The sequence below is a fragment of the Manacus candei genome, unplaced genomic scaffold (genome assembly GCF_025592945.1).
Source record: "Manacus candei isolate 608988 ecotype Guabito, Panama unplaced genomic scaffold, ASM2559294v1 h1tg000014l, whole genome shotgun sequence".
Lineage (NCBI taxonomy): Eukaryota > Metazoa > Chordata > Aves > Passeriformes > Pipridae > Manacus > Manacus candei.
Genome location: NW_026138062.1, coordinates 18,103,468 through 18,130,337, shown reverse-complemented (window position 1 = coordinate 18,130,337; position 26,870 = coordinate 18,103,468). Strand labels below are relative to the sequence as shown.

Genomic DNA, 26,870 nt, shown 5'->3' with positions numbered 1-26,870 from the left:
TGAGATGGAAAGGCATGTAGAGCATGGAACTAGGACCACACACAGGACTTAACAGAGTAGCCAACCTTAGCAAACCAAGGGTATGTTATTCAGACACATAAAACCTTCAGCTCCAATGCAGTAGACTCATAAATGTTGTTGCAAGTGTTGCAATACATTACCTTTTAAAAGCCTCAGCCACATAGTTAGGAATGGTAAGTAGGACACCACAAAACATATCAACAACAAACATTAAATAAAACAGCATGCTGCTAATGATGTTACTTATCACAGAAAACATAACCTAATGAAATGAAATCAAACCATATGAATGATAAACTACAAGATGTTTCCACATCCGTATGAAAACACTATTAAAAACACAAGAATAAAACGTCAAAACAGTATCTCAAGGCCTCCAAAGTCTTTAATATTAGCAATTTTTCTAAGAGTAAACAAGAGACTGAAAGGTAACTCACCTGATTGCCCGTTTCTGTCACTATTTCTTCTTGGGCAACCTCAGCCCGTTCCTTATTTCGGCAAACCAGATGAACTGTGCCACCTGGTGGATTGAGACAAGAAACACATTTGATAATTAATTGCTAACTGCATTTGGGGGAGACATCAGCACTTTAACTGGGGGAGACTTTGGATATAAGAAGAGAGGTGGAAGATTTCTGCTTGGTTCTGGTCCCTATGAAGGCAGGCAAGGTGAAGAAAGTATCATGCTGTAATAGGGTCCTCACACAAGGCTGCATGTATGGAAAAGACCACTGCACTCCAAGTACTGTCTGCTCAAACCTTTTTCTGTCAGGTCTGTACATCATATTTAGTGGATGAAATACCGGAGCCATACTGGAGATTGAAGCTAAGGCATCTGTATTATAAATGCTTCTTTTGATACATGCCTTAGAAAGTTCAGTAAAGGGCTTGAACAACACAAGTGACTAGAATTGCTCTGTGAAAAGGAAATAAAAATGCCAGGTATAAGAATTCTTCTCAGCAGTGGAGATATGACAAGGACCATGGCCTCAAATTGCAGTTTAGGAGGCTCAGGTCATCTATTAAGGAAAATAATTTTCATTAGTTTTCTTCTAAAGAGATCAGGCTGTCCCAAAAGGATGCATCCTTGCAGGTTTCAGGCAGCGAGACAAAGTAATGACTGGTTTGATGTAGCGTTGCCAACAGTTGCTTCATGTGAGATGCTGAACAAGGTGACCTCTACAGGTCTCTTCCAACCAACTTTTCATTGAAAGGAACACCCAGGGCAAGGTTTTTCTCAGAGACCTGGATACTTGCCATGATCTCATCACTTAGCCACATTAAAGAAAGCCTTCAAAAAGAGGACTAAAGTAGGCATTTTTTTTTTTATTTTTATGCCTTGTATTCTCTGATCATTACAAGTCATGCTTTGCTCTCAGTCACTTTTACCTATTTTTAAAGGTGTCTTAGGGACTGCTAACAGTTCACCACTAGAAAGCTCAAGGAATGTAATCCCAAAGGATGCATAATAGTAACAACAGTGCCAAGTCACTCTTCTAGTGCCCAGAACCCAAATGTAAAACACCAAGACTACCCTAGGGATAGTGCAGTCACACACTGCACAGCCCAGTCTGGGGGTTGATAATGAAATTTTCTGTTTACGAGAGAAGTTTTTCCCCTGAGCACCACAATAGCAAGTATCCTTGGCATGCAGCTGATGGGGCCAACAAGCCTCAAGGTTCTTCTGAAGTTTCCTAACAGCATCTGTTTCCTCCACAGCACTTCCAGAGCTGTCCGGGTTACTTTTACCAAGTGCACAATCACAGGCAGCCATAGGAAACCCCTGAATCTGGGAAAACAATACAAATTACACTAACTGATGTTTAACACAGTTAATCTTCATTTTGTGTAACACAAACACCATCCCATGGAAGGGACCGTGCACAGACAGGCACTGAATATGAACAGATCAGAATGAAAGACAGTCTTTGCCGCAGGGAAACAGATCTCATGAGTGAGAGAAAAGCCAATCAGAAGGGGCAGTGTCCAAGGCTCATTTCTTTGGCCATTCTCACAGTGACTGCAGAGTTCGTTGCAAAGGAGGGCTCCAATTACGGACCTTAAGGCAGTTAAGAATGTGCATTTGCAGATGTTTAAGAAGCTCTTCCCAAAACACAAAGGACAGCACAACTAATGTGTGCAGGTACAAATTAAACACATGGAAGAAGCAGCTGGCCTTCAAGCTGATCGGGAACATTCTCAGAGTCTACAGTAGAAAAACATTCCACAAAAAGAGATGCATTTTTAAGGACTTTGAATATAAACTTTTTTGTTGCCTTTGAGGACACAGGGAAAGTTTTGGTGTGACCTATGGGTTAGGAAAGGAATTTAAATACATTTTCCACAGTAAAGATGAAATTATTTGAACTTAACACATGTGAGTTGTCAGAGTAATTGGGAGAAGACTGTATCAAGCCGGAAGTGCAGTTCACAAGACACAGAGGAAAGCCCAAATCTGCATACCCATAAGACACCAATTCAGAGAAAAGCTGAACTCGGACTACAGAAATTGTCATCGAGATCATTATTAGTTAGAAAGGTCTGAGTGCTTGAAAGTAAAGCCAACAAAGCTTGATTATTCTTTTGCTGAGTCTGAAATCCTTATTATCTTGTCATGGTGTACTTTAAGAGATTCAACTAGAAGCCAGGGCCGCAACACTGAGTTTCAAAGTGACATGTTTGAGAACAGGATCAGGAAGGCATTTTAATTTCATATTAAAGGCAATGCCCATACAATGCATCAGACACACAGTCTGAGACCAAGGTTGTTCTGCTAAACACGGTGACCAAATCCCATGTAGATCCAGCCAGCCTTCCAGCTTGCAAAACCTGGCAGGCATATCCATTTGTGAGCAAAACAGTCACCAGACAAAGCAATACTTACATAAAGCTATTATGTATAATAGCAGTAGTGGGAACTTGATATCAATCACATGCTGGTACTGATGAAGATCTTTAACCCAAAGACTCTTTGATGCTAATAGTTCTGAATTAGTTTAATTTAACTGAGTCGCACTTTCCTTCACAAGATAGTTATGAAACCTAAGCACGCAAGGAGAGAGCAAAGACTCACAAGCTCCTCCTTTTTATTCTACATGCCAGAACTCCTATCACTCTTGCACAACAGGAATTATTTTGTCAATTCTGTAAGGGATTACATTTATCCTTTAACAGCAGTTAGGTCCAGTTCATACCATCTCCTTGCGTACAGAGAGCCAGATAAAAAAAATAATTGCATGTAATCAGCCAAAAGGCCCAAACTCCAAGGTATTATCATTAAGATCAAACACGACTACATTGCTGCTTCTATACTCTCCCATCTCAGCTTTGCAAAGCCAATTGTTTTCTTTCATCATATGATAAATTCACAAGTTCTTCAAAATAGTTCAAATTCAGCCAGGCTGCTACTTGTACTGAATCAGCTTTAAAAAGACCATGATCAATCACCAACATCCTTAGATGCCACAGTAACATAAATAGTTTTGGTAAACATGTACTTAAAAAACACTGTGCAGATCCTCTGCACTTATTTGTTTTCATTATGCCAGTTTTCACAGCACCAATTGCGCTTAAACCTGTAACGCATGCTAAGAGCCCAGTAAAATGACCCCTCATCCCATGCATTTGTGTGTGTTTATGCTGGAAGGCCAAACCTGCTTCCTTCCATGTTATCTGTATCAACTCTTCAGAGCTCCAAGGCATTCCAGCTCACCTCTCCTCGCTATCTCCTTGGCTGTGGCCTTGCCAATGCCACTGTTTGCACCGGTGACCAGGAAGGATCTCCCAGCCACATCCACCTCCATATCAGCTGGATTGAAGTGCTTGGAAGCAGATTCATAGCCGCCCCTGAATAAAGCAAGACACACCCATAAGAAACTAGAAGAGAGCCCTTCTGAAAAAAAAAAACATAGGGGAGAGCTGAAAAGCACTTTTCTCTCACAGCTCAACTGAATGCCCTCCCTTGCCCTGTTACTCTCTGTACTCGTGGGACAGGCCACAAACAGTGCCAGTGACACTGCAACCAGTGATGTACCACAGAATCATCAAGGCTGGAAAAGACCATTAAGGTCATCAACTCCAACCATCAACCCCAGCACCACCACCACGTTCACCTCCCACCCATGTCCTCAAGTGCCGGAGCCACATGATCTTTGAACACTTCCAGGGGCGGTGCCTCCAGCACTTCCCTGGACAGCCTGTGCCAGTGCTTTACAACCCCGTCCACGACAGCAGCTCCTCGTGGCGTTCGCCCACCACAATCACCCATCCCGGCCTTGGACAGCGGGGAAGGGGTCCGGCCGCAGCCCCGGGGCGGGGCGGGCCGTGCAGCTCTCACAGAGAGGGGCGGGAATCTGCTTGGCTTGGCGGGGTGGGGAGCGGTCGATTGAAAATACAAAATAAACTCGAGCTGGTTGAACTCCCGCGGGCGGGCAGGAACGCTGCGCCCGCCCCACGCCGCGCTCCCCGCCCTCGGGGGCCGCCGCCCCTACCTCGTGTATTCCCGCAGCCCCTTCACGAACCACACGGTGTTGCGGTACCAGGACATGGCGCTGCCGCCTCCACCACAGCGGTGCCGGCCCCGCCTCTGCCCTTACATAAGGTCAGCCCTGCCCGCGTTAGGTAAGGGCTGAGGGGCGGCACCGCCCGGCCGTCCTCGCCGCCACGGACCGGCAGCACTGATGGAGGGTGCGAGGGCGGGCGGCCGGGCGAGCAACAAGTTTGTCAGTAGGGGGGAGTTGTGCCACGTTCCCCCCTCAGCAGCAGTTTGTGGATTGTTTCTGCTTATCTTTTCTGGGTTTTACCCTTCTTTAGCCATCAAGGCCAAAGGCCATCTTTAGCCGCAGCGAGCCCCTGCCGCGCCGGAGATGGCTGTGCCTGGTGATGGTGGTGGCAGAGGAAGGATGGAGAGTTTCCCAGGGCACCTGGTCAGGACAGATGCTGCTGCCAGCTAATCCAGGACTGCAAACGGAGTGTTGTGTTTTGGGAACGGGGAGCAGAGTTCCAGGATCTATGCCTGCACCCTCTGCCCTGGAAAGCTGTCAAAGGGATGCTCTCACAGAAACATAACCGTGTTGTGCTTCACCAAGGAGCGTTTTGCATAACAAATCCATTAAATATCCAGCTCCTACTAATGGAGCAAAGTATACCAGTAAGGAAAGGGTACACATATGGCTGTTGCAGTAGGGGAAGTGAAACTCAAAATGTGTTTTCAGTTCCTCTGGTATGTGCTTTGGCGCTATGAAGCCCAAGAGAATCACTTGGAGTTGTACATCTGGACAGCCCATGTTAGCCATAAGGAAATTGTCATTATAGGTATAATTATGCTTTTAAGTACATGAAAAGACTACACACTTAGAAAGTTCAGTGTGCAAGTTAGATAAATTCATGTATTTCACGTGATGTGGGGAGGTCATATGCAGAGAACCCTATCTAAGTTTTCAAGAGCTTAAGTTGCCTGGTTTCAATAGCAGAGATAGGGGAGAAATGGGAATATTCTTTTTTGATCCTGTATGATAGTCTGATACTTTTTTTTCTAAATCTCTTCGCGCTGGCAAAGGCCTCATACTAAAGTCTTCCACTTTCTCAGCACATTGTGTGAGTATTAGGCTCATACAAAAGGCACTTCCCACTATCAAGTTACAGTTTTGAACTTGGTGAACTGTGCACTGTCCGCTTGTACTGTGTGTTGTGTGTGAAGTAAGAGTTTTCAGAGGGCAAAGAGATACATTTTCACAGTGATGTTTTCTTCCATGCAGAGACCATCCAGCTACATCTTGTGCTTTTGCATGAAATCTAAAAATGCTTGTTCTTATTAAAACAGCTGAAAGACTCTATTAAAAAACCAATAGCCTGAGTCAGTTTTAACTGATCTTGTTCTTGGAAATGCCTGGGAGTTTGTGACTAAAGTATTCCTAAACAATTCATCCTGATTCTGTTGCTTGAAATGGAGACTTTGGGCGCAGAAAGGAACAGCTTGGCAGTAGTGTGAGTGGCAGAACGTTATTTCATATAGTAGAAATTGAGTGGCAGCCTAAACTATGGACATGTGCTGTGATGTCTGTGAGTACATGGAAATAGTTTTGTGACCATCACCGATAACATGCAATTGGCAACCAAAACTGTACAGCCTAAACTGCTGTGATGATGTCTGATAATCACACTCGCTCTGAACAGAGCAGATGTTAGGCTTGTGCAAGTCCTGCATGCAGGCTGAGGTAATGTCCCCCCTTCCTTCTTTCTGTCCCATGCCCAGGAAGCCCTTCAGCTTCTCCCTTTCCCTCACAGCCCAGAGAAGTCTGCATGGTTACTTTCCTCAAACCCTGGCTCAGCAGGGGAAATCCAGAGAATTATGTGGGCATGCCTGCTGTTATGAATATCCAGGCAGAAAACTGCAGTGCTGCTCCACATTTTCATACTAGTTAGAGACTGTCTTACCTTGGGCTTCATAACCCTCTCTGCATCTCAGTGTGCTGTTAGGAGAATAATAATGTTCCACAGCTGCTTATGCCACAGAATTAGCTGCATTCTTTACAGGAAATATGGTTTCATTTTGAAAAACATTAGCAAAGCCCAAACAAAACAATGGAAGCTCCTGTGAATAAATGCAATAAACCAGGTTGTGTTTTATTCCCTTGTCATTTCTGTGTTTCTGTATTTATTTCTTAAGTACTGAGACTGTGGCTAGTACAAGCAGAATGGGATGATGACTCCGATGTGTTTTGTTTGTAGTCTCAGCCTATATTCTCATAAATTAAGGAGTACATCCCTGCAGTCTGCTGATCTCTGAAAGTAAATGAACTGTATGCAGATACAGCCAATTCCTTGCACGCTAAACCATTTGGACTGTGATCAGCAAGATGCTGGATGATGCAGCCCTGAGGTACTAACTAATGTGAGTATGCATGACAGAAGCTGTCCATGAGTCAAAAAATAGATTATGGCAGCCAGACAATGGGAGCAGCTCATAATATTTTGGGGTTAAGTAGTAATGGGTAATTACAGCATATTTCTTGTATTAACATTAGAGAAGATGTTTTAATGTAGAGTTGAGTACCGGAGTCATCCTGGTACACACAGAATTTTCTCAGAGGATATTCTATAAATACTGTAATGCTACCCATACCCTTCTAACAAATGCCATTTTAAGGAGATTTTGTAAATGCTCAGAAACTATGCCCTTGCCAGCATGCAACAATCCCTGAGCACATTCAACTTAGAGTATTTCTGCTTAGAAACACTTGCTTTTTCTTTACTGAGGGCCTAAGCTTGCACCCAGAAAGGAACTGTCACAACACTCTATCTATCTGAACAGCTTCATAGAATCCATCATTAAGGCTGGAAAAGACCTCCAAGATTTTCCAGCTTTCACATCAGAAGGGACCTGTTGCACACTGTCCTAACACCTAGATGTGTCTGCTACCTCACTTCACCCCCTGTGGTGGTGTGCTTTTGTATTGTTGTTCCAGAGGCAGGAGACTGTACAGATTGTATTAGTGCTCTCTCCTAATCCAGCTATCATGATGATGAGGCAATATGGGGTCATGTGCAGGAGAAAGGCAAGATGTACCTTTGCCAAGAGTTGGGTGGTGCTAATGGTGCTAATGAAAGGCCTGCATCACAGTATTCTCACAGGGAAATTTCTGCCCACATCAAAAGTTTGGCTGCGTATGTTGCTTTTGGCACTTAATTCTAGGTTGATGCATCTAGTTAGCTGAATTAGAATACATCTTGGAGCTTTGAAAAGTGAGGAAGTTACATCTTCTGGTTTCTTGAGTGCTACTAGCTTAGCAATAATTTCTGATAGGACGCTGCTCTGAACATGAGGGATTTTTTTAAACAAAGAATTTTTCTCATGGATTGGCAGACAACATTTCAGATAGCTGTCACAGCCAGCTACTGATATATATGTGTAATCTGGCTCTCCCACATTCTGGATCTCCCAAGTGGGGGGATCAAGAGAGCCATGAGTCTCTGGAGCTCCTGACATTTCCCTCATTTGAGCAAAGAACAAAATGGCTTCACCCTGGATAATAAACACAATGCAGTGCTTAGCCTTAATAAAACATACTAAGTTAACTCCTTCCCTTAAGGACTGCAACACTTCAGGTGTATCTGCACTATCAAATACTTCCCAGGTCCTGATCCTCTTATTGCCCATACTAGGCAAATTATTGTTGATGCCGAGGCTCCCAATAGCTATTAAGCAAATACTTCTGTCTAAAACAAGCTCAGATATCATCAGGACAATAGTTTGCTCAAGGGATAATTTGTTCCCAAGATCTATGGATGAGACTGCACCAGGATTCACACTGCACAGCTTGGCACTGGTGATCCTGCATTCTGTTAGATGCATTTACCAGTGCAGAAACAGCCCCTAAGCCTGTTAGGCAGGCCCTGCATGAATTCAGGTAATCCTCAAAGCAAAAATTCTGGAGTATTGTGGCTGTGAGCTTCCAGATGTGAGGACTTTTCATGCAGTAATGAATTGAGAATCTCAGTATTTTCTTAAAACAAGAGCTGGTGGAAAATAGCTCTCTGGCATTCAGCTGGACTAATATGAAAAATACACTTTGGACTTGATTCATCTTTGTACCTGTCAAAGAGCAAGGAGTTTTAAGCAAAGTGTTAATTATCTCCAACACAAAAGAAAAGTTGAAAATACCTATTGCTTTCAAGGGCTGTGTGTTTCAGAATGTTTCATATTTTCTTCCCAGGGGACAGATCTAAAAGGTAGACAGAGTACTCAAGAGCTGAAAAACAATTATATATTATACAAGATGTTTAAAGCAGCTTCAAGGCCATTTAGCCAATCTCTTTTATTATCCTCCTTTTTTTTTTTTTTTGAGGGTTTTTGTTGAGAGGCTAAAATCTCAGTCTGAAGAACAACTGGCTCCTTTGCTTACTTCATGCCAGAGATCTGGCAGGCTGTTGTGCATTCTCTCCTTTCCTTGCAGCTACTAATTTTCTAATTAAGTCTCTGTGCCTGCCCCCATTAAATCAATCAGAACTGATTCGGTCGCCACTGACTGCAGTGGGAACAGGCACAGGCTTTAAGGTCCAGATTTGCAGAAAAGTTCAGCATCTAGAATTGGGGCCAGGTTTCCAAAGAAGTGGCAACTGTGTGCAAGCCACTGTTGCTGTGGGAGCCACTCCCAACCGTGCTTTTGCCATGCTGGCCTCAGCTCTGGAGGCAGAACACTTGAGAACTCCTGCTTTAGAAACTAGCACTGCCCCAGTCAGTGTACCAGCAATTTAGAGCAGTTGGCAATTTGTGGAGAGGCAGTCGACACTTATCCCGTTACTTGGATGAAGCAGAGTTTGGTGAGTGCTTGAAGAGGAACATTCATGCCCTGAGGTCTCAGGGCCATGTCTGACGTGCTTATGGTAATAGCAGGGTGAGAGAAGCAAAAGCTGCTCGTCTGGAATGCAGGGAGGGGTTAAGTTCTGGCCTGTGTGGTGTTTTTGTGTACAGTAGGGTGCTTGCTTTGTTATGTACCCCAGTCATCACTAAGATTGCCAGCTGCTGTCATCAAGTGTTGTTTCCAGTGAAGAGCTGGGCTTTCCCCAGACCAAATAGCCTTTTGTTACCGAGAAACAAATGTGGCAGTATGTCATCAGCTTAATCACTCCTTTTAGCTCAGGGGCCAGTAAAAGGAATCTCATACTGTGTCTTATCAGAAGTCTAGATTTGCTTAATGCCCTGGTCTCTGAGAACCTGTAGGGCTTCCCAGGGTCAGATATGTCCTGGCAAGGAGAAGGGCTGCTGAGTGTCCTCCCAAAGTGAAAAAGAGTTGCCTGGGAAAAACAGCTAAACCTGCCGCCAACTTAATTAATCTCCAGTGTATCAAATAGTTTATCCGTGCTTAAGTATGTAATTTTTCTAAAAATAATACGAGCTTTATAGTTGATATGCGTCCTAGAAAATAATTTTTTTAGTCAGTAAAATATAATTTTATTATTCCCATGACTGAAAAATTCTTTGTCATTACAGCAGGCAACATACTTGAATGCGTGTGTTTGTTGCTAGGCTGTGAAAGTGATTTTCTTCAGCTACCTGTTTTTTTCCTTACTACTCTTCTACTAGAACTTACTGCTCTTACTACCAGCTGTTGGACAGGAATGTTCATGGGCTTATTGACTCAGGTGACCTCTGCTATACTCTATTCTTTTATTTCTTATTCTTCTGCAAATCTTGCTTCTTATTAGCATTGATTATTCTATAGCAACTGTTACCAAATTGCAGATGTTATCTAATAGTATGTATCCTCCGAGAGGTACTGAAAAGCAGGGTAACAATCACACCTCGGCTGACATGGTTGTTTTAAGTTGTGTTCAAATACAAAAGGAATAGACTGAAGTTTTGTGTCTCCAAGCAGTCCACATACTGTTATAACAGAACTTTAGTAAAAGTCTTATTTCACCTGTTGTACAGGACAATTATTTTTTTTTTTTTAAGTCCAGTAAAAATACTGAAGCAACTCATTTTCTGATATATTCTGATAAATAATATTGATGAACTAGTATTGTAAAATCCATGCAGAAGTAGAATAGTGATACAAAAAGCAAAAGTAAGCAATGATAATAAAAAGGTGTTTTCTACAACAACTTGTGAATAAGTGTGCATAGTGGGTTTTTTTCCTCCACTGCTTGCACCCTGTGTATTCATTCTATATTGGTACTGAAAGGTTTGTTTGGGGTTTTTTTCCAAAGGACTGAGAATCAAATCCACAGGATATCATAGAATCGTAGAATGCCTGGGTTGGAAAGGACCTTAGAGATAATATAGTTCCAACCCCCTTGTTGTGGACAGGGTCACCTTTCATTAGACCAGGTTGCTCAGAGCTCCATCCAACTTGTCCTTAAACACTTCCAGGGATGGGGGCATCCACAACTTCTCTGGGCAACCTGTTCCGTGCCTCACCACCCTCACAGTAAAGAATTTCTTCCTAATAGCTAATCTAAACCTACTCTCTTTCAGTGTAAGTCCATTCCCCCTTGTCCTGTCACTTGTCCTGTCTTGTAAAAAGTCCCTCTTCATCTTTCTTGTACTCCCTTCAATATGCAGTTACCTAACTCATCTGGACATCAAGAGGACCTTGTTAAAAGAAAACTTTCATGTATGTTGGCCTACAGGCCCACAGTTTGCATCTCAGAGGCCCTCTCACATTTGAGCTGCTGTACTGCAGGATGTGGAAAGGTATCACAGGTTCTGCCTTTGCTTGAGTGCTAATAATCGTACAGAAGCGTCACTATGGCTTAGATTCAAATCTGTGGGCGAAATCAGTCTCTGATATAACTATTCATCTCAGTGAAATTGCAGCAGGGTTGATTGTAATTAGCATGACTGGTAAACGTAAAGTACCTTAATTTTTAGACTGCAGTCACATAGGCCCATGCACTTACACTTATTTTTATTCAAATAAGACATTTGGTAGAAATTCAGTATTACACATATACATGATTTCTGAGTTTCATACAATTTGTTCAGAAACCTTGCAATATGACATTGTTCTTTTTAGCAGTTTCCTTCTACTTTGTTTTCTTGTACTATGCAATATTAGATGGCACTTGTCAGCCTTTTTTATTTTCCCTCAATATTGTGCTTTCTAAAAGTGTCTTCTATTTCCTCCCATGGCTAACACCTGTGGGACTTTCATCTACTCCAGCAGTAAACAGGAACCCGAAGAAACTTACGCCAAGAAGCAACAGTTTAAAATTGCAGTCCTGATATAACAATCCTTTCTATATTATATATAGAACATACATGGCTCCCCATTGTGATGCAAGGTCCCTACCAACTAAAATATGGAGAAGATCAATACTCAGAGATAAGATTCAAGATAACTTATAGAAACTGATCTGGTTTAGAATGTTGTACAATATATACTAGTTATCACCGTTTTAACCTTTGTAGCCCTTTACCTCTAAAGTCAAAGCATTTAGGGTCTTTTACACCAACTATTCACATTTCAGGATCTGAGACATTCAAAACAGCTCTTGGCACAACTCAGAATAGCTTCTGCTTCTTTATTTTTTTTCTGCGCAGTCACCTTGTAGTTTTAAAGTCTGATGTCTTGGGATCTCATGAAGCTCATGAAGCAAGTGCTGTGTGAGAGATATCATCTTCTCTGACAGCACAATATTCCTATTTCCACTCCTGAAGAGATGAGGTCTTGATATGTCTGATGCTCTTCTTTTTTCTCTTCTTTGGGTCAGCAGGTAGAAGCTGTCTGTGTTCAACATTTGGAATGAAGGAACAAAACATTGCCTATCTGTCTGCAGCTTCTAAAATAGCTGTGGGAAGCTGCTCTCTTAGAGCTTTGGAATATTATGCTCATTGCTAAAGAAGGTGGAGTAGTGGGAGAACAAATATACTGTGGGCAATAAACTGTAATAAGTGCAACTTATTTCATGAGTACTATGATTGCATTTATGATATGTATAGAGTCAGTGTGTGCATACAGAATTGTCTTTGTATCTTTATATTATTAGATTTCTGTAGTACTCACAACTAGCAGTGAGCAGGCTATCTAATTCATTGAAATAATGTACATTTTTTCCTTTAAATGCTGGAAATAGACCTTTCTTTCTCAAGAAGGGGAGATGATTTAACTGAAACAGTTACAGCTGGTTTGAGTTCATAATAAGTAGCTTAAGGATATATTTTGTTCAATTTTCCTAAGAAATTTATATTACTGTGAAAAAAAAGAATGTTTTCAGTTTGTCATTTTAGTCTAGTGGCAAAATACTAAATATTTTAAGGTGTAGACTGTATTTTCAGCCACTTGACCTTTGGGCTGTAATGACTTAATTCCTCCACACCTGCCTACTTCTGCAGGGACTGAGCATATGTCTGTAACACCATCAGTTTGTAGCAATTTAAAAAGCTGGTGCTTGCAAGTTAAGGTGCTGTGGCCCATGCACATGTTCCTGGCTTAACCCCAAAGCGAGATCAAGTGCCTCCAGCTAAACTAATAGGTTTAGGTTGCCATTGTGGCGACTCCAGAGAAACTATGCTGCCAATGGTATGTCAGGAGTGCTAACTTAGTAAGTCACTGTAACTCAGTTGTGTGTAATCACATGCCCAAAACCAGGTGTCCCTGCTCCACATCTGCATGATTGTATAACTTCAAAGTATTTCACAAATACTTTTTGCCTCCTCTATAATTTTGCATTTGTACTGACCAGGTACTGAACACTAGCACTGGGATTTGGCAGCACTTTTCCTAGATGTCAATGGATGCACTGGGTTCTCTTATCTATAGAATTAATTCTCCATGTCAGACTGTAGAGAATCAGTCAGTCTTAGCCTCCCATGAATTAAGCATAGGCCTCAGCCTTACGATTGTGTGGCTGGAGTTTGGTAAATCATTGCACATGTGCTGAGCTGCTGTAACTATGCTCACACAGGCACACAGCAAACACAAGGGAATGTGACTTAGCTTATGTCTCTTCTTCTCTGAGCTGAACTAAAATGATCTCATATTTGCTCAACTAGGAGCACATCATCATTTTCTGTGGGATCACTGGATAAACAGTGACACGGGAATCAATTCAGACTTAAATCAAGAGTATTAGCTTTTAAATCCTTGTGATTAAGAATAATTCTAGCAGCATTTTGCAAGAATGAGGAAGTATGTACTGGAGTCCTGTGGGTGGAGTTACTTTCTTTTTAAATTTCTTTTGCATTATCAACTGAGTATATTTTCTAGTTTTATGCCTGTTCCAAGCTTCTGGATAAAATTTATGTGTAATGATGAACAGCTGCTTTGCTGTGTTTGAGTGATGGATGGAGTTATGCCTGCTGATAGGCAATCTCTTAATCACTTTGGTATCTTAATGAATGAAAGATGCTCTCTGCTAAAGGTAAAATCCCTTAGATCAGTTCAGAACTGAAGACTGAAATCCAGGAGCTCAGTGCTGAGCCAGTGAAGTTTTTGGGGTGGAAAAGAGTTCTAGCATTTCACCACTGGCAGCAGTTATGTTTTAGAAAAGTAAGGTACCACTAGAGAAGCAGTGGAGAACATGTAGTAGAGCAGCTCTTTGCTAAACAGAGCCAGTGATTTCTCCCAGATCCAATTTGAGGCTCACAAATAAAAGGAAAGTTTTCCATTGCTCATATCTCCCTACATACAACTGTGCATGGCCTAAGTCAGACAGCAGTGTTAGTAATTCCTGTTCCATTGGTTTCAGAACAGGGGCAGCCTGACTGTGACTTCTCCTGAGGGGGAAGCAGAGCAGGGGAATGCTACACTGATGCTGCCCTCGTGTCAGATTGTTTCACCCTTTATTCTACCTTATTTCTAAGATTAGTTTTCTGAAAATAAACATTTCTTAAAGCCAGGGCCTGAATTAAAATCCTTAGGGACCAAATGCAGCCCTAGTTACCTATACAACAGCCCGTGAGATAAATGTTCATGGTTGAAGACAGGTGGTTCCCACTGTGTTCAATCTCAGTCCCAGGAAGGATGGTTGAGCAGACCCTATTCATTTGTGGCATATTGTTGAGCTCTTTTACAGATCTCACCCTTCCACAGGCATTGTATTACCCTTTTAGGTTTCTCTAAATCATAGGCTTCAGCTATGTTTTAACAGAAAAAATACACAAAACACACATCCACTTCCTGTGCCTGGGGCCACCCTTGTGCTCATCTAGAGGGGAGCCATTCCATTTTGACCATATTAACAGAAATGCATAAAAGCGAAAGCAGAAAGAGCACTTTTACACTGCATTCATCAACACATGAAAAAAACAGTCTACCAGAACCAGTTCTGGGCTTGTTCCACTGCGTCCACAGACACAAAGCAGTTGTGTCTGTGCATGCTGGTGCTTTTAAAGCTGATGCTGCTGTTGACTCAAAAGCTGCTTGCGTTACATCTGCCCACTGAAGTATAGATTTCCACATGTACAGCACCAAGGTGAACAAATCAAATGTATGCTCCTGCCACAACCAGAGAAATGCTGTAGTGAACACATCCACCTGAAATTCTCACATCCCTGCCAATGTCTTACTTTTTTTTTTTATATTTAAAATACCAATATAACATCATGAGTTTTTCTATGGACTTGATCACAATGGTGTGACAGTCATCCTTGTGTTAGTATGGTACTGACAAATTACTGCTATAGAAAAAGTAGGAGGAAGAGTCTCCCCAGATTGGGAAATGCTGAGCCCTGGTTGAAGCACCAATCAGTAGAAGCAGACATTCAGTAGCTCAGTACCATATTCTACCAAAGACTTGCAAAGCAGCCTTGGCTCAGTTTGGATGTATTGGATGTATATAGATATATTCATACTGCCTGTTTTAGCCACAAGTTAGATATAGATGCTTTCTAGGCCAAGTTTAGAAGAGACCTGAGGGCCATATTCAGGCTGCCTTTTATACATGTGTGTACTGCTATCATGCCTACTTCCTGGCTGATCTGACTGTGGCCTGAATTGCTCTCTAGCAAGCATCTAACTTACTGTCAAAGTCCATGAACCATGCAAAGTGGCCTGAATACAGCCCTTTGTCTCCTTGTCTCACTCCCTCATCTGTATGTAATGCAGGGACAGAACAAATCTCAGCAAGGTTATGGAGATGCTCAGATTTCAATGAAGAGGACAATATGGCTACTTTTACAGGCAGAAATGTACTATGCTGTACTGTGCCGTATATACAACATAGGGAGACCTGGTTTTAGAGGAGTTCGCCATCTGCAGGAGCTTGCTCCAGATAGAACATCCAAGAGTTAAAAAAGGGATGTAAAAGTTAGCAAGAGTGCACCCTGGCATCTGTAGCAACAATTTTACATAGACTATACTGTATTCCAGCATAGCTATTTCCAGATGGCACTATATTTTACATTTTCCTCTTGCAGTTGACTGCTATCATACATACATATAGTACAACAAAGATGTACATAAGGGTGTATTATTGCCTATTCTTTGTTGTACACTCTTGCCCAAACATCTAGGGCTTTATTTATGTGACATTTAGTCTTCCTCAGAAGAGAATCTTTGCCTGGAAAAACAATATATGCAACAGCTACAAAAGATAAGGAGAAACAGAACAGTATGGCTAATAATGAGAACACCGACAGCAAAAATGTACAGGGTTTTGTCACAGTAATCCTGAGGCTGATGAAAAGGCGGGATGAAATTTGGCAGGTACACAGAAAAAACCCAGAAGTTCCCAAGAATGAACCAGAGAAAGAGGAAAAGGCTGAGGGTTAGATGGATGTAGTACTTGTGAGCATTCTGCCTCCAGGGATATTCGTCGTCATCATCATCATCAATCACAACAGACTTGGAAAGCAGCTGCCTCATCCTGGTTGAGTCATACAGCAGGAGAGTCACCTGGAGGCATTGGGGGAGAAAAGGGAATAGGTAAATTGGCTGTAGAAAGTCTGAATGCCTTCTGGCCACTGCCAGTCTTTGGGCCAAATAAAATTCGGTAGGGGAAAATCATGTAAGAGAAAGCTAAGGAGCCACAAATGAGGCAGATCCTGCTGGACAATAATGCATTTTTTCCCTACAGTTTATTCACCAGTGAGATTTAGGTGAGACATTGGAAAAAACTTGCCAATGGTAAGGATGGAAAGGCATATGAGAACAGATTGTGTAGGGAGATGGCAGCAGCTCCCACGCTGGAGACTTTTGAGAACAGATTAGAGTAACTGCTAAATGACTTAAGTGGTGTAGTTCCTGCCTTGTAGTGGGTGGATTTGTCTCTCCCAACTCTGTTTTCCATGTCTACATAGGTAATTTATGAAGCATCTAGACTGTGACCTAAACCTCAAATAAATTGCTTCAGATACTGTTGTCAAGTTTTCTTCAATTAAGTGTCATTTTCTCAGATTGCTCCATTTCTGCTTTCAGCCAGAACTAACAGAAATAGGTGGAATACCACAATGCCGTGTGGTTAGGAAGGTCTGGTATACAGAGAAATGCAGCAGGACTCATCAGTGATGCTTAAATTTCTAGTTTAGTCTTGGCAATACGAAGAACATAGGTAGATTGCAGTGTAGAGAAGCTTTCATATTTCTGTCCCCTCAATGACCTTCTTAATTTCCGTAGATTTATAGGAGACGTATATACAGAGCCCAACAAGGATTTTGGCCAAATCTTGTGAAACTTGTGTTATTTCCTATACCTGACATGCTTGGCCCAGTCCTCAAGGTACTAGCTCTTCTAATTGCAACTCCCTTTTTTAGGTACTCAGGTTCCTGTGCAAGTCTCCTTGCAGTGAGCTGTGTCTTTGGGAAAGGGACTCCAAGAAACTAGCTGAGCAGGAAGCTGCCTTGGCCAACCAAGAACGAAATTTAGAGGTAAAGGTAAAAGATGTGGTTATGGGAGAAATGTACTGTCCAAACAGGGGTTCTCAGCCATGCTCTCTTTTACAGAATTGTGATCTGTGCTCATTTTTCTGATTGAAAGAGAAAAGCATCCCTCATTTTACACTCTCCCTTCTCCAGAACACTGGCCAAGAGAAACCTGTTTGGGTATATGTTCTGTCTGGTTCAGATTTTAGTCCATGTGCCCCATTTTCAAGAGGCAAGGCTTAGCAAGAGAATCCAGGACATCCTGGGAAGAGTTTTCTCTTACTCTTCCCTGTAAAACTGTTTGATTATTTATAAATGATTAAATATTTGTCACGAACCCGACTGTTTTTCTAGCCCGGATGTTGCTACCATGTGAGAAACACAGATTAAAGTCCCTGCACCAAGACAGGCAAAAAAAAAGGTGTTTCCACTGGTTGTTTCACTTCCGGCTGAGCCCTCAAACTGATAGACTTGTTCAAACCAGCAGAGCATCTTCTTCTCAGGTGAACATTTAGCTCATGACACACAGGAGGGATAAACCTACTTGGTCAGTAGGTCTACAGTTTCTGCATGGGGGGACCTGTAGGTCAACCTGAAGCCCCATGCAGCTCATTAGCTTTGAGATGAGCTCAGCACATAGATAGCTGCCTGTACTCAAGTTTCACCAAGCTCAGCAATGGGAATGGGATTAAATGGCAGATGAGTATTCACTTTGAGGAAGTCAGAGAAACATCCCATGTAGATTTATGGATCTCAACTGCATCTAACCAGTTCACGGAAAGCACATTTAATTCTTATGGATATTGCCTTGCTAAGCTGTGATTGAAGCAATTTCTGTCAGTTGCTCACGTTACTACTAACTGCTGAATATACACTTATGGAGCAGCATGACCTGAATTCAACAGGCCTCTCTGGATGCCGTAGAACGGTTCAGTTGCCTTGGTGAGCAGTTGTAGGTTGCCATTGCCTTTTGAAAGATTGGAGGTGGTAAAGAAATAGATGAGGAGCCTGTAAAACTGCACAGATCTGGACCAGAATGACTTGCCATTAAATGATGTCCAACACAGGACAGCATTCATTCAGACTTCATCCTACACCCATTCTCTGACCTTTTAACCTCCAGAGGTCAAGCGAATGCATTGCTCAGCAAACTCGGTGCAGTCCAATGGACATAACAGAGGGCAGGATTGAGATGGGAATTCGGCTACAGACCAAGCACTATGAGATGACACTTGAGTTAGGCCAATCAAGTTCTGACCAAATTTATTGCCAGAATGCAAAATAAGAAGTCCTGTTGTCAACTGAAGCAAAATTCAAGCCATTATTTGAAGTCATAATTGTGAGAAATTAATATGACGGTTTTATTACAAGCGGGGATTTCCGTGGTTACCTCATGTTGAGATACCTGGAGGTCATTTTGTTTGGAGAGATTGAAGAACCATTTTGTGGTCAGGAGCCTGGTGGGTCGTGTGTTTTTCTGGTCACTGTTCCTGACTGCTTTGTTTGCTGTTCTTATTGTTCTGGTTGTACTGATCACTGTTACTGCTGCTTACTGCTTTCCTTACTGTTCATATTGACCTGGCCACTGCTTTGCTTGCTGTTCTTGTTGTTTTGATCACTCTCAGGCGAATCAGAAAGCATGTAAGGCGGTAAGACCAATTTGGGCTTGCTGCTAAGGGACCATGCAGCTGGGGGCAGGGAAACAACCTGATAGGGGGATGAGGACAACCAGTGGACTGCACCAGAAAGCAAAGATTGCCTTTTAAGGAAGAAGAGAGCGAGGCCTGGAGTGGGAGGTGTGAGGGAGTGGTTATGTAAATCACGAGACCTTAAAAAGGCTTGTCCCCTCTCAGTCAAGTGTGCTGGAATGAGGCCACAAGTTCAGTGCACCCAGCGCACTGTTAATAAAGTTCTTTTTTTCACTTTATTTGACCGTCTCCGAAATTTTAGAGATATTTCTCACATAATGAATACTAACTGACCCATTTACCACCTTACTTGGAGTGAGAAAAACTGTTTTTAAACAAGAAATAGCTAAGAAATAGTCAACGTTTTTTGTGGAGACTTCAATCCATTAGCATCAAAATTTCCTTTAAGTTCTGCTGTAATCTTTTCTAAACCATTATTAAATGAACCTTGATTATATAGATAGGTCCACTGGTGTGATCGAATGACTAAGCATTTGTAAGTAGAAGTCACTTGTTACATTCCTTGTAACAAGATCAAGCACTTCCTTTGTTTCTCCATTTACTTATTTACTGACCAAAGGTCCTTGTGGGGATGATTCATATCCCAGGGAGGTACTGTGGTTTGGTTACCACAGTGAAAAAGTGCATGGAATGCAGAGACCTGCAGAGGAATATTCTTTCCCCATTCTTTCAATCCTGACATAGAAAAGAGGCTAGAAATATTATCAAAGGGGAACATAGATAGCTCTTGTCTGCATTGTCTGCTGGCTGCAAGATGCAGCGCTGTCAAGTCAAAGACTAGTACGTTCCCTTACAAGGGACAGGCTGTGTGTACTGAAACATTAGGCCACAACTCATGAGGTCTACCCTGTCTGCTCTGCTGGTGATAGGCTCCTGGGAATGTTGGCTGGGTGCCAGGTTGCTGCTGCCCTGGTCAGCTCTGCAGAACAGCCAATGCTACCAGTACAGATGGTCCTCCAGCAGCGCCGCTTGCTGCTCTTAGCCCTTCGTGCCCCAGCGTTGCGGTTTCAAAGCTTCTCTTTCAGCTCTGCTCCTCTTCCTTCCTTTCGTATGAACATCAATGGGATAGCGAAAACCAGTTGAGCAGCCTTAAAGAAGCTCTGCAGCTTGTTGTGACGAGGTTCTTCATGCTTCCTAGCAGCCAGTAAACACCGTCTGCAAAGTGACTGTCAGAACAGGGCGATCCTTCACCCTAGAGTCAATGCAGAGTTATAGCTTTATAGGGACCAGGGTGTAACATGGATATGAGGGTGTCTCTACTGGTCAAGCAGCTAGGCTCTGGCTCAGCAAAGATATGAGTGAGCACGGTCCACTAGAAGACAGATAATTGTGGTTAGAAATTGCTGCTCCTAGATTGATAAGCCCTGCTGTGATGTAGGGATATGTTTACTCTGCTGCATAGTCATTACTTCTGGCCAGGTCAGAGTGGGAGTAAATTGAACTTGTGAAGGATTATGTACAAACACTTGTAGCTTTATAGTATTCCCAAAGCTAGGAGAGTAACTTAACTTTTTGTCCAGTCTGTGTGTGAAAATGAAGGCGAAAGGTTTGGCATGCTTGGAGGACTGCTTGTGGAAAAAGGACTCCATTTACCACAGGCATCCATGGTTAAGTAGTCATTTCCTTCAGTAGGGATGATAGCACAGATACTGTGATGTAAGAGAAAGTCACACCACAATGTGTGGGACAATGTTGAACTCATTAGCATCTCACTTGATTGAGGGGTGCTTTGGGTGCTGGAAAAAGCACAATTCAATCTCGATAGCTCTCTTCAGTACTGCATGCATGTGGCTGTCTGGAGCCATCATTATGTCTTAACTAGCAAGTCAAAGTCTAGTCACACAAAATATTTTTCGCACAAAGAAGGCACATTACCTTTAAGCTGCCAATCACGCCACCCACCAACAGATATAATGGAATTAGTGGCTGAACTGGGCAATCTTCCAAAAACTTCATTCCTGAACAGCAAAAATGAATGTTTGTTATCTCAAGTGATCAAATAGCGCAACAAGCTGTACAGTACAAACTATAGATGCTGTTAGTGAAGCATAGAGCTTACACCCAAGACTCGTATCCAGCATCTGTTGAAATGGGATCTGAATTAAAGGGGGTTTGCATCTCCCACTACAGGAGTGAGGGCCATGAACAAGCAAAAGGCAGTAGAAGGAGGAAAGAGAGCAAAGGTAACAACAGCATTACTGTTGTTCTGGCATTACTGACTGGAGCCACGTATCGAGGTCATTTAGCCTCTGCTCTTTGTTAAATGAACCATTGACTAAGCTGGACAGGAAATTTTCATCGGCAGTAGAAAATTCACTGAAAATGAAAACTATGAATATAAGGAATTCTGATAAGCTTCTCCCAGGATTTTCCTGCTCATTAGCTCACAGGGGTGTGGCATGTTCCTGAGTGAGATGCCTCGGAGCTTGGGAGCCAGTGCCTGTGGGAGCACCTGGAACCATTTTAGCTTCCCAGGCAGCTGATAGGCAACTGCAGAAGCTCAAGTTTTTAGGCTGTTTGGGTTGCTGGAGGATAAAAGCATTGGTTGTTATGGAGGTGGGGATCCTGGCAACCCTCAGATCTGCTGCTAGAAAGAGAAAGCTGGATAAGTTTTAGAGGAGGGAGTGTATGGCTGTGTAAGGATGTTGCTGGCAGTAGAGACTGAAGCTTGTGATACAGGTCTGTGGCAGTGAAACTCATCTATCCAAATATAGATGTCTGCAATGCGGGCATCCATGTGTGAACTAGTTTCCTAGACTCTGTAGTCAATAGGGAGAAATAGATACTTGTAAAATTCAATTCATTTATCCTGAGATAGGCATTTGAAATGGGTCAGGTGAGCTGGGCCCTGAAAGAGTCTGTGTCTCTCCATGGCTATACAAGGAATCTTGACAGCCAGCTGTAGGTATCTAAAGTTAGCTGGGATGAATCCCCCTGGCCAAGTCTCTTACCCGGTGGCATCTTAGAAATTTTTAACTGTTCATTACACTGTAATTTTACTGTTATTGTTCCCATGTTTCGGGGCTTTGACTGATCAGGTGCAGAGGGTAGGAAGGATTTTCTGTTTTCTTCTTGCTGTATAAGTAATTTTCAAGGAGATATTTTGACTTTCCTCTGAATAATTGGGGTTATCTCAATGCAGGATACTGAAAGCAATGTGCTGGTCTTAGTGCAAAACATCTCTCATGCAGGATGTCTTGTCTGCATTTTCAAAACCACACTGAATAGGAGAAATCAGGAAAGAAGTACCAGGGTGTTTTGGTTTTGTTTGTTTGTTCGTTTGTGGGAGGGTTTTGCCCCTTTCTACAGCTGTAATCCTCTTCAGCTTGTGAATTTGCCTACCAAATCCACTGGTTTTGCTGGTCCAGAACATTGCTGATGTCCTGAATCTCTCCTGTGTTCTTTGCATAGCATAATACAAGCATTCTGGATTGTGGTTGCTTGCTGTAAATCTATATTAGTCACAGGACACAGTGTTTTGTGATCTGCTGTGTGTGAGGGCTGTGGAGTCCAGTGAACTCTTCTGTACTAAGTATTTGTTAGCAGTCTTCTCATAATTGAAAATGGCTGGACTTAGATGGATTTGGACTCTTTCCCTTTTTGTCCCTACTGCAAGGCTGTAATTTTTTGTCCATTTTGCCACTATGTACTGCTAAGACCTGCTCAGACTCCCAGCTTTACAGAGGTGGGCAGCAGGGAAATTGTCACAAATATATCATTTTCAGAAAGCTGCTGTCAGAGTCCTTGGACCTGTAATAGCCTGCCACAAAAGCAGCTGGCCAGGGATAACTGGGAATATATTTTGGTTTAAGAACCTAGGCAATTTCTGTTTCTAGTGTGTTACTGAGATTTTGATTGGAGGCAAAAAAAAAAAAAAAATCAAGAAAAAAAGCCTTTTTTTTTTTTTGTCCTCATAGTTCTATGATTTTCTTTCCCAGACAAATCTATTATGGAGTCCTTTCATATATGTAACATGATGGCAGTCAGTCTTGGGAAGGATTTGAATGACAGGCAGTGGTACACTGTAGGTTTTGGGAGAATACTGCAGATAGATATGACAGCAAAAGAGTAGGTCAAAGTGAGTAATACAGTAGTAACTTTAAAAATACCCCAAAGTGTGAAGAGGAAATATGGACCTACAGTTGACAAATGGGCACTGGTATTTGTTGCAGTGAAATCAGTGAGTGTGCCATTCAGTTCTCACCCAGCATGTATTTGATTTATCTGGAAACACTGAAACTAGTAGGAAAGCAGCTTCTTTCCCAGGAGCATCACAGAACAACACTTCAGCAGGATCCAGGACACAAAGTTCAGCAAGTGGAAAGAGCACTTGTGAGCAAACAGGATATGAGCTCTTTAAGGACACTATTTTGGGCAGTGTTGCGGTGTGGCTCACAATGGATCACTACTAACCAAGTGTACCTGTGACTCACGATTATCCATGAGATGAGGGGTCAGGATGAATGAAAGTCAATGCAGCACTGGCCCCATTTTACCTGCTTTGCTCTTCTCAGCTGAAAATGGCTGAAGTGCATCCCACGGTAAAGGAGGGCTTCTGTACAGCAAGGCTAATCTGGTGTTTGGTGCCTGCTCCCCACCTTTTCTTGCAATAGGAGGCAGAGGACACAACATGCCAGGCCATTTTCAGTTGTTTCTGGTGGGCGACTGCAGCTGTCATCATTTAGCACAGTCCTCAGTCAAGCCTTGACTGTGAGTTTTACACTGAGATGCTGGTGCTGCATGGGTTTTATCTAAGGAATTGCTTTTGGGTACTGTTATATCAGAAAGCATATCAGCAAATCAGAAGAAACAGAAATGGTGAGTGGCTGAAGGACTGAAACGCGAGGAGAGATTGTGTTAACAACTGCTAAAGCACAAGACTGGTTCCCACATGAAGAGACAGAGTGTGAGAATAGGCTTCAGACAACTACTGGGAGCATTTGCGAGTTGAGGAATTATTTGGTGTAGATATGAGTGTGAGGAGTATTAATAGGTTAAAATTGTACAGGGGGAAATTTAGACTGCTTATTGAGAAAATGATGTCATCAGCTTTCAAATGTGATTTAGCTTCCATTGGGGAATACTGTGTATAAGGGTATTCCGGACAACATACAAGAATGTATTATTGGGAGCAATACTTTACTGTCCCAGAAACTAAAAAAACCAACCAAACAAAAAAACCCCCAAACTCTCTGTATTTTTGGAGTGTTTAGTGAAAAAAAGGAATCATCTCTGACAGTAAGAGAGTTAGAAAGCTACTAAACAATACTTGGCTTAAATGATGTCACAAGTCTGGAAAATTTGCTGAGTTCCTTTATATGTACTTGAATTATACTGTGATTTACAGTATTATCAAATTTTAAGAGTGTATAATATTAGTGTGTAATTATTACCAGAGCTGCCAGTCATTACTCTCTGAGTTTTAGCAAATATTATATCTAAGTTTTCCTCTGCAGAAAGCAGGACCCAAAATGAGTGGATGCACATCAGCAAGTTACTCTCTGAGATCATGGTAACAGAATATTATCAGAAAATCAGATTAATTTTGCCTAAATAATAAATATCTGCATTTTCCTTGATATTTCATTTTCCTAAAAATACTTTGCAGATATGTAGCTGCAGGAAACCAATATCCTCTGACAACACTATTACAGTGACATTATCTCTTAATTTCAGTAAGTTGTGAAAAAGAAAAAGGCTCTCTATCTGATTCAGGAGATACCCAGAGCTCCAGGCTAATATCTTACCATACACTTTCCACATGTCACTGATCTTAAAGACATTATGAAATATTCCTGAGAAATTATATTTATAAGCAGTCAGATTCCAGCCCTGAATTCATTTCCAGAAGTCTGGATGTCAATATGCATGGAAGTTGTGCCACATTTTGAATTATACCTTCCCACCCCTATTTCACAGCTCAGACATATTCAGCCTGGGGAAAAGCTAAAGCTAAAATCCTCTTAAGGGATAAATAGCAATCTTAAGTCATGCATAAGTATAAGAGCCAAAGTGTTGAGATGTAACAGTTCTGTCCATTTCCCTACTTCCTAATTGCTCCTTAATCCCTCATTAGAACTCCCTAATTCCTAATTAGGACATCCTAATCAGAATCCCATCATAGTTATCACTGATACCTGGAAGGCCCCAGATAAAGGGAACAACACTAACCTTAAGCTGAACACTTTTTGTGGGTTTGGCCAACTATACATACCAACAGTTAAGGTCTCCTGACTGCCTTAGAAGTCACCTTGTCTCTATGCAGACATCTAAAAGGGTGTGGGACTCTCACTGTCAGGAGCACCCATTTCTTTTAGCGGCCTGCAAGGACAGCACATGGCACTCAGCTTGGTTACAGATGCATACAGTCCAAATCTAGGTGGGATGCATCTTGCCCACAGCATCTGCATGTAGAGTTTACTTGCACCATCTTTCATGAATAATGAGGCAGAAGGTGAACAACTTCTCAAGGACACCCATCTGGAAGGATTGTAAGTGCTCTTGAGGACGGAACTTAGAATTCGAAGTGATCTGGATACACTGGAAAAAGACATTCAAAATCTACACAATGACAGTCCACAAAGCTGAACACTTCTTACAGGACAGAAAACTTCAATGTAAATAAAAAATGAGAAATGTCTGATAGAGAACAGCACTGCCAAAAACCATCTGGGCTTACAATGCACCATAAACTAAATTGGCACCAATGAGTTGGTGCAGGGAGAGCATCTTTCATTTTGAGGTGTGTTTACAGACATCCTGCATGCTAAACAGAGGAGCTAATTATTCTGCACTGCTCATTTCTCAGGTCTCAGCTGGAGTCCTGTGTTCCATCTTTCTTTTTTTTTTAATGGAAAAAATAGTTACATTGGCCAGAGGCCAAAGAAAGGAGGTAAAAATAAAAAAAAAAAAACAAACCAAAACCAAAAAAACAACAAAACAAACACAAAAAAACCCAAATAAAAAACCTGTAGAAACAGTGACCTGTGAGGTCAGGATGAAAGAAATAGGGTTTTGAGATCTCTGGTGGAAAAAAAGAGAAGAAGGAGAAGGGTTATAATAGCAGCCTTCAAACAGTTCAAAGGGTCTCTTGAGCAGGACAGTAACCAATCTGTCTTTGTGACTGCAGTGGGTAGGGCAGGCTGTAATCTGTTTAATTTGCCATAGGGAAGATTTAGGTTGGATAAGGGGGAAAATATTTTGTCTGTGAGAGCAATAAAATGTTGAAATAGGCTCCTTGGGAAGCTGTGGAATTTCCTTGAGCAAGGGCAAGTCAAACATCTGTCAGGGATGCCGTGAGCATGTGAGCCTTCTGAAAGTGGAAGTGGACTGGTGTCTCTACTGATATTTCTCCAGTGGGGCTTGCAATCCATTGTAGAGGATGTGAAAGGCCCAAAAAGAGTAATGAAGTGTAAGAAAATACTCTATCAACAAAACATAAATATCTATGTTAATGGTAAGGAAAAGGTGATGCTTAAGAAAGGAAGGGCCTTATGCAGTTTTAAAAGTATATAAAATTCTGCAGCTTAAAGGATTTTCCTTTCTTAAATATTTGATCTTGAAATGCTACTCACAAATCCAGCCTTTGAGGGGTTATACAGAGACAGATCAGCCAAAAAACAGGTCTGACTTTCAAAAAGGTTCAGAAATAGGAGCCTAGAGCACCTCTTTTTCCCTTTCAGCATTACGCTTTAAGATTTTTACAAGGCAGTTAATACAGAGGGATCCTGATTAATGAAATCTTCTCATGTGTCAGATTCTGAACTTTCTCCCACAGACAGAACCTGCTTTGAGGTAAGACACACTGGAGGGCTATTTAAGATAAACAGGCTCAG

The 26,870-nt window shown here is 42.0% G+C and overlaps 2 protein-coding genes across 11 annotated transcripts in view; both read right to left on the bottom strand.

The window, feature by feature from the left end:
• Nucleotides 1–5,342, bottom strand: part of DHRS12 (dehydrogenase/reductase 12) — a 38,871-nt gene extending 33,529 nt beyond the window's left edge. For 2 of the 7 annotated variants that reach the window (XR_007903321.1, XM_051780218.1), the window contains exons 1-3: nt 4,512–5,333; nt 3,734–3,867; nt 459–541 (exon numbers count right to left, since the gene is read on the bottom strand). Coding sequence is in view for 6 of the 7 variants with exons in the window: in XM_051780218.1 (XP_051636178.1) it covers nt 459–541; nt 3,734–3,867; nt 4,512–4,567 (273 nt within the window). In the remaining variant the exon portion in view is untranslated. Of the gene's footprint in view, nt 1–458; nt 542–3,733; nt 3,868–4,511 lie in introns of all 7 variants that reach the window. The other 5 variants (XM_051780222.1, XM_051780219.1, XM_051780216.1 and 2 more) reach the window with 5 other exon arrangements.
• Nucleotides 5,343–15,985: 10,643 nt separating this feature from the next.
• The window catches only part of TMEM272 (transmembrane protein 272), a 22,485-nt gene continuing 11,600 nt past the window's right edge, over nt 15,986–26,870 (bottom strand). For 2 of the 4 annotated variants that reach the window (XM_051780228.1, XM_051780227.1), the window contains exons 4-5: nt 20,911–20,993; nt 15,986–16,361 (exon numbers count right to left, since the gene is read on the bottom strand). In XM_051780228.1, the coding sequence (XP_051636188.1) occupies nt 15,999–16,361; nt 20,911–20,993 (446 nt within the window). In that variant the 3' untranslated portion in view covers nt 15,986–15,998. The remainder of the gene's footprint in view (nt 16,362–20,910; nt 20,994–26,870) is intronic. The other 2 variants (XM_051780229.1, XM_051780230.1) reach the window with 1 other exon arrangement.